At 38.7% G+C, this 11,122-nt stretch overlaps 1 protein-coding gene across 1 annotated transcript; it reads left to right on the plus strand.

Moving 5' to 3' along the window:
- Nucleotides 1-5,936: 5,936 nt before the first annotated feature.
- On the plus strand, nucleotides 5,937-7,007 carry LOC149253823 (uncharacterized). Its single transcript, XM_089454600.1, has one exon. The coding sequence runs from the start codon at nucleotides 5,937-5,939 to the stop codon at nucleotides 7,005-7,007; it is 1,071 nt and encodes a 356-aa protein (XP_089310726.1).
- Nucleotides 7,008-11,122: the final 4,115 nt, after the last annotated feature.

Consider the following 11,122-nt stretch of genomic DNA (forward strand, 5'->3'; position numbering starts at 1 on the left):
GGCATCGAGATTTTCAGAGACAGGAGCAATGGTAAGCTATGGCTATCACAACAGAAGTATATTGAGAAAATACTCTTGAGGTTTGGTATGAACAATGTGAAGCCTGTGCCAGTCCCTTTAGCTTCCCATTTTAAGCTTTCTTCCAATTTATGTCCTAATACAGATGAAGAAAAGGAATATATGTCTCAAATTACGTATGCCGATGTAGTAGGATGTTTGATGTATGCGATGGTTTGTACTCGACCAGATATTTCACATGCAGTTGGGGTTGTCAGCAGGTATATGGCAAATCCAGGTAAAGAACACTGGTCAACAGTGAAATGGGTGCTTCGGTATTTGAGAGGCACAAGTGATTGTTGTATCACTTATAATAAAAGTAGTGAATTTGTTTGTGGATATGTTGATTCCGATTTTGTAGGTGATTTGGATAAGAGAAGGTCAACATCAGGGTATGTCTTTACTCTTGCAGGTGGAGCTATTAGTTGGATGTCAAAGCTACAGAACATTGTTGCTTTATCCACTACTGAAGAAGAATACATTGCTGCTTCTCATGCTTGCAAAGAAGCGATTTGGTTGAAAGGTTTGTTTGGTGAGTTTGGTAGGTTGCAGGACAACATCAAGTTATTTTGTGATAGTCAAAGTGCAATACATTTGGCTAAGAATCCGGCCTATCATAGTAAATCAAAGCATATACCAATCAAGTACCATTTTGTAAGACAGGTTATCACTGAAAGGGGAGTCTCTCTTGAAAAGGTGCATACAAAGGAGAACTGTGCAGACATGTTCACGAAACCAGTTTTGTTAGAGAAGCTACGTTGGTGTTTGGCTTCTCTTGGCTTGCAGAAAAGATAAAAATAATAAAGAAACAGGGTATCAGGCTAATTGTTGTCAAGGTGGAGATTGTTGAGATTTTTGGTTTTAACAAATTGGGCAAAATCTCATGTATGTGACAACAATAGGATTTGTTGCTAAATTAGCTCTATTTTGTTGGGAAAGAGTTAATGCATCCTATATTTGTTGTGAGAGGATTTATGAGTCAGTTGGATTCTCTTAGCTATAAAATATATGCCCGTACAGATATTGGGGTGTGGTAGTAGAGAGTATAAGGAAATAATTATTTGTAATCTCCTGATTAATAATAAGATTGTCGATGCCTCTGTTTGGTGGACGTAGCCCAGATTGGTTGGGTGAACCACGTTAAATCACTGTGTCATTTGTGTATGGTTTTTATACTGTATTTGTCTTTTATTTTCGCTGTGCACTGTTATGCTCTAACACCCAATGGATTGACATTATAAAGGAAAGAGATTAATACTAAAACCCCAAGGGATTATGAACCCAAGAGAATGATATTAAACACAAGGGACTAATATTATAAACCCAAGGTATATAAAACCTAAGATAAATATTATAAATACTAAAGAAGACATGGTTGACCATGGTTGATTTTCATATTGAGACAATCCTTGTCATAATGTGACATTGGAGCATGGTTGACCATGCTTAACCATAGTTGATTTTCATATCAAGACAATCTTTGTCATAATGCCACATTCGACAATGGTTGACCACAATTAACCATGGGTGACCATGTTTGATTTTATAAAACATGGTTGACCAATTTGACAATGATTGGCCATGGTTGACCATGATTATGATATTGAGACAATCTTTGTGATAATGCAACATTGGACCATGGTCAGGACAGTGATTGATTCTCATATTGAGACAATCTTTGTCAAAATGCGACATTTGACCATGATTGACCATGGTTGACTATGATTTATAAATCGAAGGAAATAATAAACCCTAGTGATTAATATTAAAAACCCAAGGCATTATAAACTTAAGGGAATAATGTTTGATTTCCACATTGAGACAATCTTTGTGGTAATGCAACATTAGACCATGGTAAACCAAGGGGTGTATAAAGCTAATGGAATAATATTAAACCCTAGGAATATCGACCTTTAGATCATTAAACCCAAGCGATTCATATTATAAACCGATATGAATGATAAACCAAGGGGATAAAAGTTATAAACCCAAAGGAACAATAAACCCAAGGGAATAATCAACACAAGGGATTAATACTAAAACACCAAAGGATTATGACCCCAAGGGAATACTATTTAAACCCAAGGGACTAACATTATAAACCCAAGGTATATAAACTTTAAGATAAATATTGTAAACACTAAAATAAACATGCTTGACCATAGTTGATTTTCATATAGAGACAATCCTTGTCACAATGCAACGTTGGACCATGGTTGACCATGCTTAACCATGACTCATTTTCATATCAAGACAATCTTTTTCACAATGCGACGTTCGACCATGGTTGAGCTTGATTGACCATGGAAAACCATGTTTGACTTTAGAAATCATGGTTGACCATGGTTGACTATGATTATCATATTGAGACAATCTTTCTCATACTGCGACGTTGGACCATGTTTAACCATGATTAACCATGGTTGACCACAAATAATTTTATAAAACATGGTTGACCATGGTTGAATAATATTGAAACTAAAAAACTAATATTATAAATCCAAGGTATATAAACCCTAAGATAAATATTATAAGCATTGAAATAAACATTGTTGAACATGGTTGATTTTTTTTTTCAAACAATCCTTGTCACAATGTGACAGTAGACCAAATTTCTCAAAACAACCAAAATAAAACTTTCCATTCAAGTGTAATCAAGTAAAATCTAATATGAAGAAAGAGTTTAAAATGGCTTTGCAGATTTTGACATCCATCTAACTTTGTAAAAAAATCTAACATTTAGAAAATCTAACCATGACTTTGCTTCATAAACATTGAACCAAATTTACAATCAAAGATAAATTTTAAATAACTTTCTCCATAGCTATTTTAAATAAAGGGTATTACGAGAGCTCTAAATTTACAGGGAGCGGAGCGAGCACCTGCGACGCGTGGAACCAACCGAACAAACATCGCCCAGGAGTCCACAGATGCCCAATCCCGGCTCGAGACGTGAATCCTCCGGAAATGCTTGAGCTTTCAGTGGTTTGAGTGGGAGCCATCTCCTTTCAACACGTCCCATAGGCATGCACTAAACGTGGGGTGTGGGTGTCATCAACTGGGACAAGTTAAATATTACTGCATTTCTCATTAACCAGTTTCTGTGCTGGTCCTGCTCTTCTTTGCACAGATCCAGCTCCGCCACCCTTTTGAAGCTCGACTCCTGAGCTTTGCTCAAAACTACTGCTTTCTCCTTAATTGGTTTCTGTGCAGTTTCTTGCTCTACCTCCTTTCTAGGCTCAGGCCCAGCTTCGCCACCCTCTCTGTGCTGAAACTATTGCCTTTTACATGCATGACTCCTTTTAACTTCTCCAGTTCAGAATATTTTTCCTGCTTACGAGATATTGGTTGGATGGCCGCTGTTTGTTTCATCTGGTGCCCACGTCCAGGGTGTCTCGGCTCTGGCTCTAGGTCAGTGATTCTATTTCCTTAACTAAGCTCTGTTTTTTTTTACACGATTTCGCTATTTGAGATTCTAGAATTCTAAGGTAGTTTTGTCCTCTGTTCTAGTTGTCATAAAGGTTTTTTCCGGCTTGACTGTCAGTGTTTGCAGTATATTTACAATGGTTTTAGATGTAGAATCTACAGGATGTTAAAAACAATTTTTCATAGACTCGGGAACTTAATTGTCATATATAAACCTTGCACCGATGTAAGGTTTAAAATAGGTTATTGGTGGTGTATAGTCAAGGTCTATTGCTGCTGTTTGGACTGTGATGAGCCTTCATCATAGCTCTCAGTGTCTTTCTTCAGAGGTCTACATATTGAATTCCGGCTTCCTTGGTCTTTCCTCTTCCTGGATTTTCCTTTCCTGACGACCGGTATCAGTTACGTCATGATCCAGATTTTCAAATTGGTCCACGCATTATGATAGGAGTTAAGTCTGCTAAATATCCTTGTACGCGTCCTTACATCTAAATCCAAATTATATCCGTTTTGGGATCATGGGTGGCATAGACGTTACTTTTTCAACATTCTGTGCAGAAGGTTCTGTCATGATTTGTACTTGATCTCTCTCTTTTAGCGTTCTTATCCTTTCCTCATATGCTTTGACATTTATTTTCCATAGGGCGAGGCTGATATTGATTGGTAGGCTCCAACAGAGATTGGGTCCTTTTCTGAGAATTGGATCTTTCCAGATTGTCCTCACTGAGAAGTGGATCTTTCCAGATTGTCCTCACTTTTCGAGGATACCCTTTTTGGCGGTGCATGGAGGGGGTCTATGATGCCATCGCCACGGACGACCTTATCAAGGCCACCGTGGATGCTGAACATGCCTGGTCTGCTGCCACTCTGGCATCTTTAGATGACCTGGTGGTCAAGCCATCAATGTCACGGGATGGCAATCACATTCAAGGTAAGAGTCGCATCTATAACAAGCAGCACAAACCCGCCAAAACTTCTCCCCCCCCAGACGATAAGAATCGAGATTGTTGAGCTTGATGACAAAATAGAGAGTTTGTAGAGCAAGGCGCTTATAGGAAAATGGCATTTCCCAGAAATTTCTGACTCTGACATGAGGAATTGGCTGGCTGGTTTCTGGAAATCAGTCTTTGGCTATGTTCCGGTTATTTCAAGCCTAATGAGAGAGTGGTATTGTTTCCACTTTTTAAATGAAGTAGATGCTGAAGCCATCCAGAGTCGGCCATGGGTATACAATAGGAGTTTTCTTGCTCTGTATAGATGGTACATCAGCTTTAACCCTTTGAAGAACACTCCTGTGAATAATCTTATTTGGGTGAAATGCCTGAACCTTCCCTTGGAACTATGGTCCAAAGAATCTTTGGAGGTGATTGGCAATGCTATAGGTCATTTTGTCTATGTCGATCCTTGGTGCCTGGGCGAAAAGGACAAAAGAATTGCCTGGATTCTCATTCAAAGGCCGTTTAGAGGAGGCTATCCAGACCATATTGAGATTAGTTGGAAGAATCAGGTTATTAATCAACGACTGGACTTCTGGGGTATACCTTTCAGGTGTGCTGCTTGCAGGAAAACAAGCCACTTAGTAAAAAATTGCCCTAGCGGAAAATTATATGGATACAAATGGTTCAGGCAAAAGTATCTCGTCAATGACAGTCCATCCTCTCCATTCTCCCCAACTATTCCGCTCCACAGTCCTAGAAATTCTGAGTCTCCACGTGATCAGTCGGGTGGTCCGTCTGTGCTCCCTGAGTCCTTCTCTGGTCATCCGAACTCCTCCAAAAGCCCTATCACCCGTACCATGACAGGGATCCTTACCCCCCCTTTACTGAGCCGAGAGATGATAGCCCTGTCCCATCGCCGAGTCCCATGCATCAGAAGGACTTTCTCTCTGACTCTCATCAAGGGATTCCGAAGAGGGCAGATTTTTCTGTGGGTTCTATTCCCATTTCTATTTCATCCTCATCACCGCATCCTGAACATGCTGGACCGAGCACTAACAAAGGAAAAGATCAATGTGTCGGGCCTACCCCTTTAAATTCCCCGGCATCATCCCCTGTCAATCTTTTTGACAGTGATCTGGATCACTTGCTTAATAGGGAATCTCTCGAACTGGAGCCTCTCACGATTCATAAGCCTGGACCTAATGTCTCGCCTGTTATTAGTCTGGATTCAGCAAGGAACATCACGGTCCGGAAGAAAAGTAGAGGGGGTAGTAGACACTTTAGAGGGAGAACTATAGTTACTGATTCAGGCATTAGAAATTTGTCTTTGGTTGAGGTGCCTATTTATGATGAGTCCGATTCACAGCCCCTTAGAGCAAGAATGGCTGCCGAATCATCCAAATGATCCCCATTATATCTTTGAATATAAGGGGTCTTGGCGTTGATCCCAAATATATAACGCTAAAAAATTTCTTTTTCCATTCCAGGGCTGCTATAATCCTTATCCAGGAGACCATGCACAAAAAGGAGGATACTTTAACATATTTCCGGAAAATGCTCCCCACTTGGTTCATGGTTGCTACAGAGGCTAATGGATTATCTGGGGGTTTGGCTACTCTGTGGGATCCGACTCGGGTAAGAGCCAAGGCATATAAATGCTATGCAGGGATCATTATTGCGGCTTCCATCAGAGGATGCGTCTTTCCCATCAATGTTCTCAATTTATATGCGCCATATAAATCCCGTGTTCCATTCTGGAAAAGATTTTTTGCCACAGACCTATTTGACATTGACCATCTCCTTATTGCTGGTGATCTGAATGCGGCATTGAAATCTGATGAGGTATGGGGACAGGGGAAGTTAAATAATGCTCTTGCTGATCTCATTAATTCTGAGATGCTCAATAGGAATATGGTAGATGTTAATCCTGTCGTGATGAAACCGACCTGGTCAAATGGTAGAGTGGGCAAGGCTTATATAGCTAAAAGACTTGACCGGTTTTTTGCTCATATTAGCCTCATCGATAATATGGGTATGCCAAGATTATCTGTGGAAAATGTTATGATATCAGATCACAGTCCCATTCTTCTAACATGGCCTGGAAATCTTTTCAGAAGGGGATATCCATTTAAGTTTGACAGAGGTCTCCTACAGGATTCTGCGTTCAATGAATATATTCAAAACGCATGGAAAGTGATTAAGGACAGGGACAAGCTACTCATCTTCTCTACCTTTAGAGAAAAAATGGCCGAGATAAGGAGTTTGGTGAAAAAATGGCAGATTCAAAAACATCAAAAGGATAAAAAGAACCTACAAAGGATTCAACAAGAGATGGATTTGCTGCTGGCATCTACTGATTATGCCTCATGCTCAATCGAGATGAAGAGTCGTTTAAGGAATCTGGAGAAGGAAAAACTTAGTCGGATGCAACAGGAGGAAGCAAAGTGGAGGCTCAAAAGCAGAGCTTTATGGATACGGGAAGGCGATAAAAACACTAAGTTTTTCCACAACTATGCAAATGCAAGGAGAGCCAGAAATTACATATGGAAATTAAAGGATGACAAGGGTGGGTATGCTGTTTCTTAGGAGGACATCACAAAGCAGGCTATTGGTTTCTTCAAGAAACATTATTGCAGAAGTAAAGATATCGCGTTCAGCGATATTCGGTGGAGCATTGACTTGGTTATAGAAATGTTTGACCAACAGAAGAACGAAGCTCTGTTTAGACCAGTCTCTGAAAGTGAACTTCTTGGAGTTATGAAATCGTTTAAGAAGGACAAATCCCCTGGACCAGACGGATGGACAATAGACTTCTTGATCCATTTTTTCGACCTCTTCAAAATGGATCTGCTCAGCATGGTGGAAGCTTCCAGATTATCGGGCAACATTCACAATCACACCACTTCCACTCTCATTGCTCTTATTCCAAAGAAGGGAGAGCCCGAATCTTTTCTGGACTTCAGGCCGATCTCTTTATGCAACATAACATTCAAGATTATTACAAAGATTATAGCAGAAAGAATTAAAGGGACGTTGGCATCCTGTCTCTCTCCTAATCAACATGCTTTTTTAAAAGGTCGTAATATTCTCGATGCCGTCGCCAGCACACAGGAGTGTTTACATTCTATGTCCATGCATAGAACTGATGTTGCTATCATGAAAATTGATCTACAGAAAGCATACGATGTATTGGACTGGGGATATCTGCAATGTCTCTTGGCGAAAATTGGTATGAATCCCGGCCCTATTCGATGGATAATGGCATGTATCGAAAATGTAAACTATGCTGTTATAGTTAATGGCATTCCCTCATCCTTCTTTCGGGCGGAACGAGGCCTTCGACAGGGCTGTCCACTGTCGCCTCTCCTCTTCATATTGGCCATGAATGCATTGAGTTTGCACATACACCGTGCAGTGGAGGAAAAAGATTATGCTCTGGTAAAGATCTGTAAGCAAATATATATCTCTCATAACCTGTTTGTCGATGACGTGTTATTATTTGCAATGTGTCCAAAGCTTCCTGGATGTGTATTAAGAATATTCTTGACCGTTTCCAAAGGGCCACAGCCACAGGGTTGGTTATTAATAAGGCCAAATCATTCCTGTATCGTAATGGAACCGACGAGGACACGACCTTATGGATCTCCCAGCTCTTTGGAATAGATACAAGACCATTGTCCGAAGGTATTAAGTATCTGGGTTTCCGCCTAAAAGCTAAGGCTTATTCAAAGAGAGATTGGAGATGGCTTGTTGAAAGATTTTTTAGTAAGATTTCGTTGTGGGAATACAGATCTTTATCGTTGGGAGGCAGAGTCGTCCTTACTCAAACAGTCTTGATGCAAATGTCGGTTTACTGGGCTCACCTGTATCTGCTCCCGGCCAGTATTATCCAGGCCATGAATAGGATTTCCTCCAACTTTATTTGGGGGGCCAAAGCAGAAAGAGGTAAGATCCATCTGTCTAAATTGAATCACTTAACACTGCCAAAAAAGTTTGGGGGTTGGGGTCTGATGGATGTAAGGATTTTCGGAAAAGCCCTGGTCTGTAAATCCTTATGGAGAGGTATCTTTGGCACAAATCCTTGGAGTGAAATCATTCACCATAAGTATCAAAAAGGAAGATGCTTGGAGTTCTGGTTTAGGTTCGGCTCCATTGGAATAAAACAAGGGTCTGCAATTTGGCTCAGCGTCAAGAGAATTCAGAAATATTTCTTTAATAATCTAAAATGGAGGATATTCTCTGGAAGGAAAATCTTCATTGGCATCGACCCAATTGCTGGCTATAGGGGTAATCTTCAGGTTCCGGCTCCTCTTCTCTTTTTTCTACACAGAATGGGTATTTTTACTTGGGACAGGATTATTGAGGAATGGAGAGGCCTTTCACCTTCATTGAAGGATGCAGCTGACATTGGCCTTCCACAGGCCTTGCTTTCACTTTGGGATAACTTGAAGAATGCTCTTGTTGAAGGAGGCTTGAAACGTGCCGAGAAAGACGATCACGTGGTGTGGTCCTTATCTCACTCTCATTCTGTTGCGACAGTTAAAGACATCTATTCTGATCTCGTCTCCAAAAAAATTATGCCTGCAAGACAGATTTTTCCGGTATATTGGTGGAAACTTGGCTGTCCTCTCAAAGTGATCATCTTCTCATGGTTAGTTTTTTACAACAAGAATTTAACATGGGAAAACTTGAGGAAGAGGTCTTGGCACGGTCCCAGCAGATGTGTGTTATGCAATGCAGAGGAGGAGACAAACTATCATATGTTCTTCAAATGCGCGGTCGCCCAACAAATCTGGTATGAATTGGCTTCTTCTTTTTCTTTTCCTCACCTCAATTTCATTTCTGTCAATGCAACTTTTGCTTGGTGGGGAAGACAAGAAGCATCTAAGCGTCCAATCCTTCCCATCACATTATGGTGTGTTTGGAAGTGGAGGAATTCAAAAAAATTTGAAGATTCAAACATCTCCTTCAAGACTGTTCTGTTTAGGCTCTTCGCTTTCTATCAATCCATCTGAAGATTGGTCAAAGGCTGGAGTTTGGTAGGGCGCAAAGAGTTTCGTTTTTGGGGGTTTCCAGGGTCTTTTTCTGTCAGCTCCAAGTGGCTGTTCCAGCCGGAGGCTATGGGTTCCTCTCCTTCTGCTCTTTTTGGTTTCATTTTGTCATCATTCCATATCAGTAGCCCATTAAGGAAAAATTGTTGATATATGTTTCATCATATGATTCTATATGTTGCTCAATGTTTCTTACTATATATGTCTATCAGCTATTTGTCACATTTGTCATATCTGTTTTTTTTTTCAACAATGGTCACCTATGTCAGGAGATCTTCTTTCTGTTATCACATAACATATTGACTCAATATAATATATTGCTTTTCTTTCTGAAAAAAAAACTATTTTTAATAAACCAAATTTATAATTAAACTAGAATTTAAAATATCCTTTTTTAAGTAATATTTTAAATAACCCAAATCTACTGTTTACGTAGGTTTACCGAAGAGTGAGGGTTTCCTTGACCCAAATTCCTAAAATATCCGGTAATCCAAGGGTAGCAGTTTGACCTCGCTACAATTAACATATTCCCGAAATGTATAATGGGGCTAAGTTCAGCGGACCCAAAGACCATACATACCGGTCTTTCACAAAAGATAACTTTGCTTCTTATTCCACTAACAACTGCTTAATTATTACTCCGTGAACAATGAAACAATTGACTCCGTGAAAGACGCGCTGCGCATTGGCAACAACCACTTGTAGAAAAAGGGTGTGAGATGTTTCAGAGTAATGCTGCCCTCTCTTCGAATCATATCGGATCTTCTTCTCCTCAGGAATTTCGGGACATGGTTAACCGTTTAACTTTCATAGTTGCTACATAATCAGATAGGACCGAATAAATTAATAAAAATGATAATAATAACATAGAATTTTTATTCGTATTATTTTAATATGAAGTTATTTTTATTTTAAAGATAAATGTTATTTTTATTATTTTATTATTTTTTTTATAAATCATTTTACAACATGACTTATATAGCCTCTAAACACAACAATTTTACTTTTTTCTTCTCTCAATAAAATAAATTATAAATTATTATTATAAATATAACCCAATCACCACCATCATAAAATCTATGAAAATTATCATTTATATAAAATTTATGGAAATTATCATTTATATAAAGGAGTGGTATAATTTATAGACAAAATAGCTTTTTCATGACTATTTTTTGGGTTAATTTTAATCAAAATGGGACATTGACTTTTAAAAACTTGAGTTTAAATTTTTTAATCTGCATAATTGGAGCGTCCTAGGGGTTTTTCAGAGTGCTAAATCCATTTATACATTCAGAAAACTATATTAAAAAACAAAAAGAAAAAACTTAAAATTGAAACACAAAGTTAAATTGCACTTAAAAATACACTAATAAAATGTGAATAATCCCAATTTTTATAATCTTACACAATATTTTAATATTATATTATTCTATCGATATTAATCATTTACAAAATCATGAGCCACTCTTATGTGATTTCTACTAAAAGACTATTCTTAATTGAATTTACACTATTAAACAATCATTAATTTAATATCTCCATGTCTTTAACCGTCATGCTTTCCAACTGGATTATTTATTATAGGTGCAACGGGTATGGTATTATCCATTCAGTTTTGCTTTCACTACCTATTAGTTTACCTTTGAC

Source organism: Pinus tabuliformis, chromosome 7 (genome assembly GCF_031772625.1).
Source record: "Pinus tabuliformis cultivar Carrire ecotype Pingquan chromosome 7, CPIR1, whole genome shotgun sequence".
NCBI classification, from domain to species: domain Eukaryota; kingdom Viridiplantae; phylum Streptophyta; class Pinopsida; order Pinales; family Pinaceae; genus Pinus; species Pinus tabuliformis.

What these genes read in the sequence shown, in the direction of transcription:
- LOC149253823 (XM_089454600.1), top strand. Translation starts at nt 5,937, where the DNA reads ATGCACAAAAAGGAGGATACTTTAACATATTTCCGGAAAATGCTCCCC.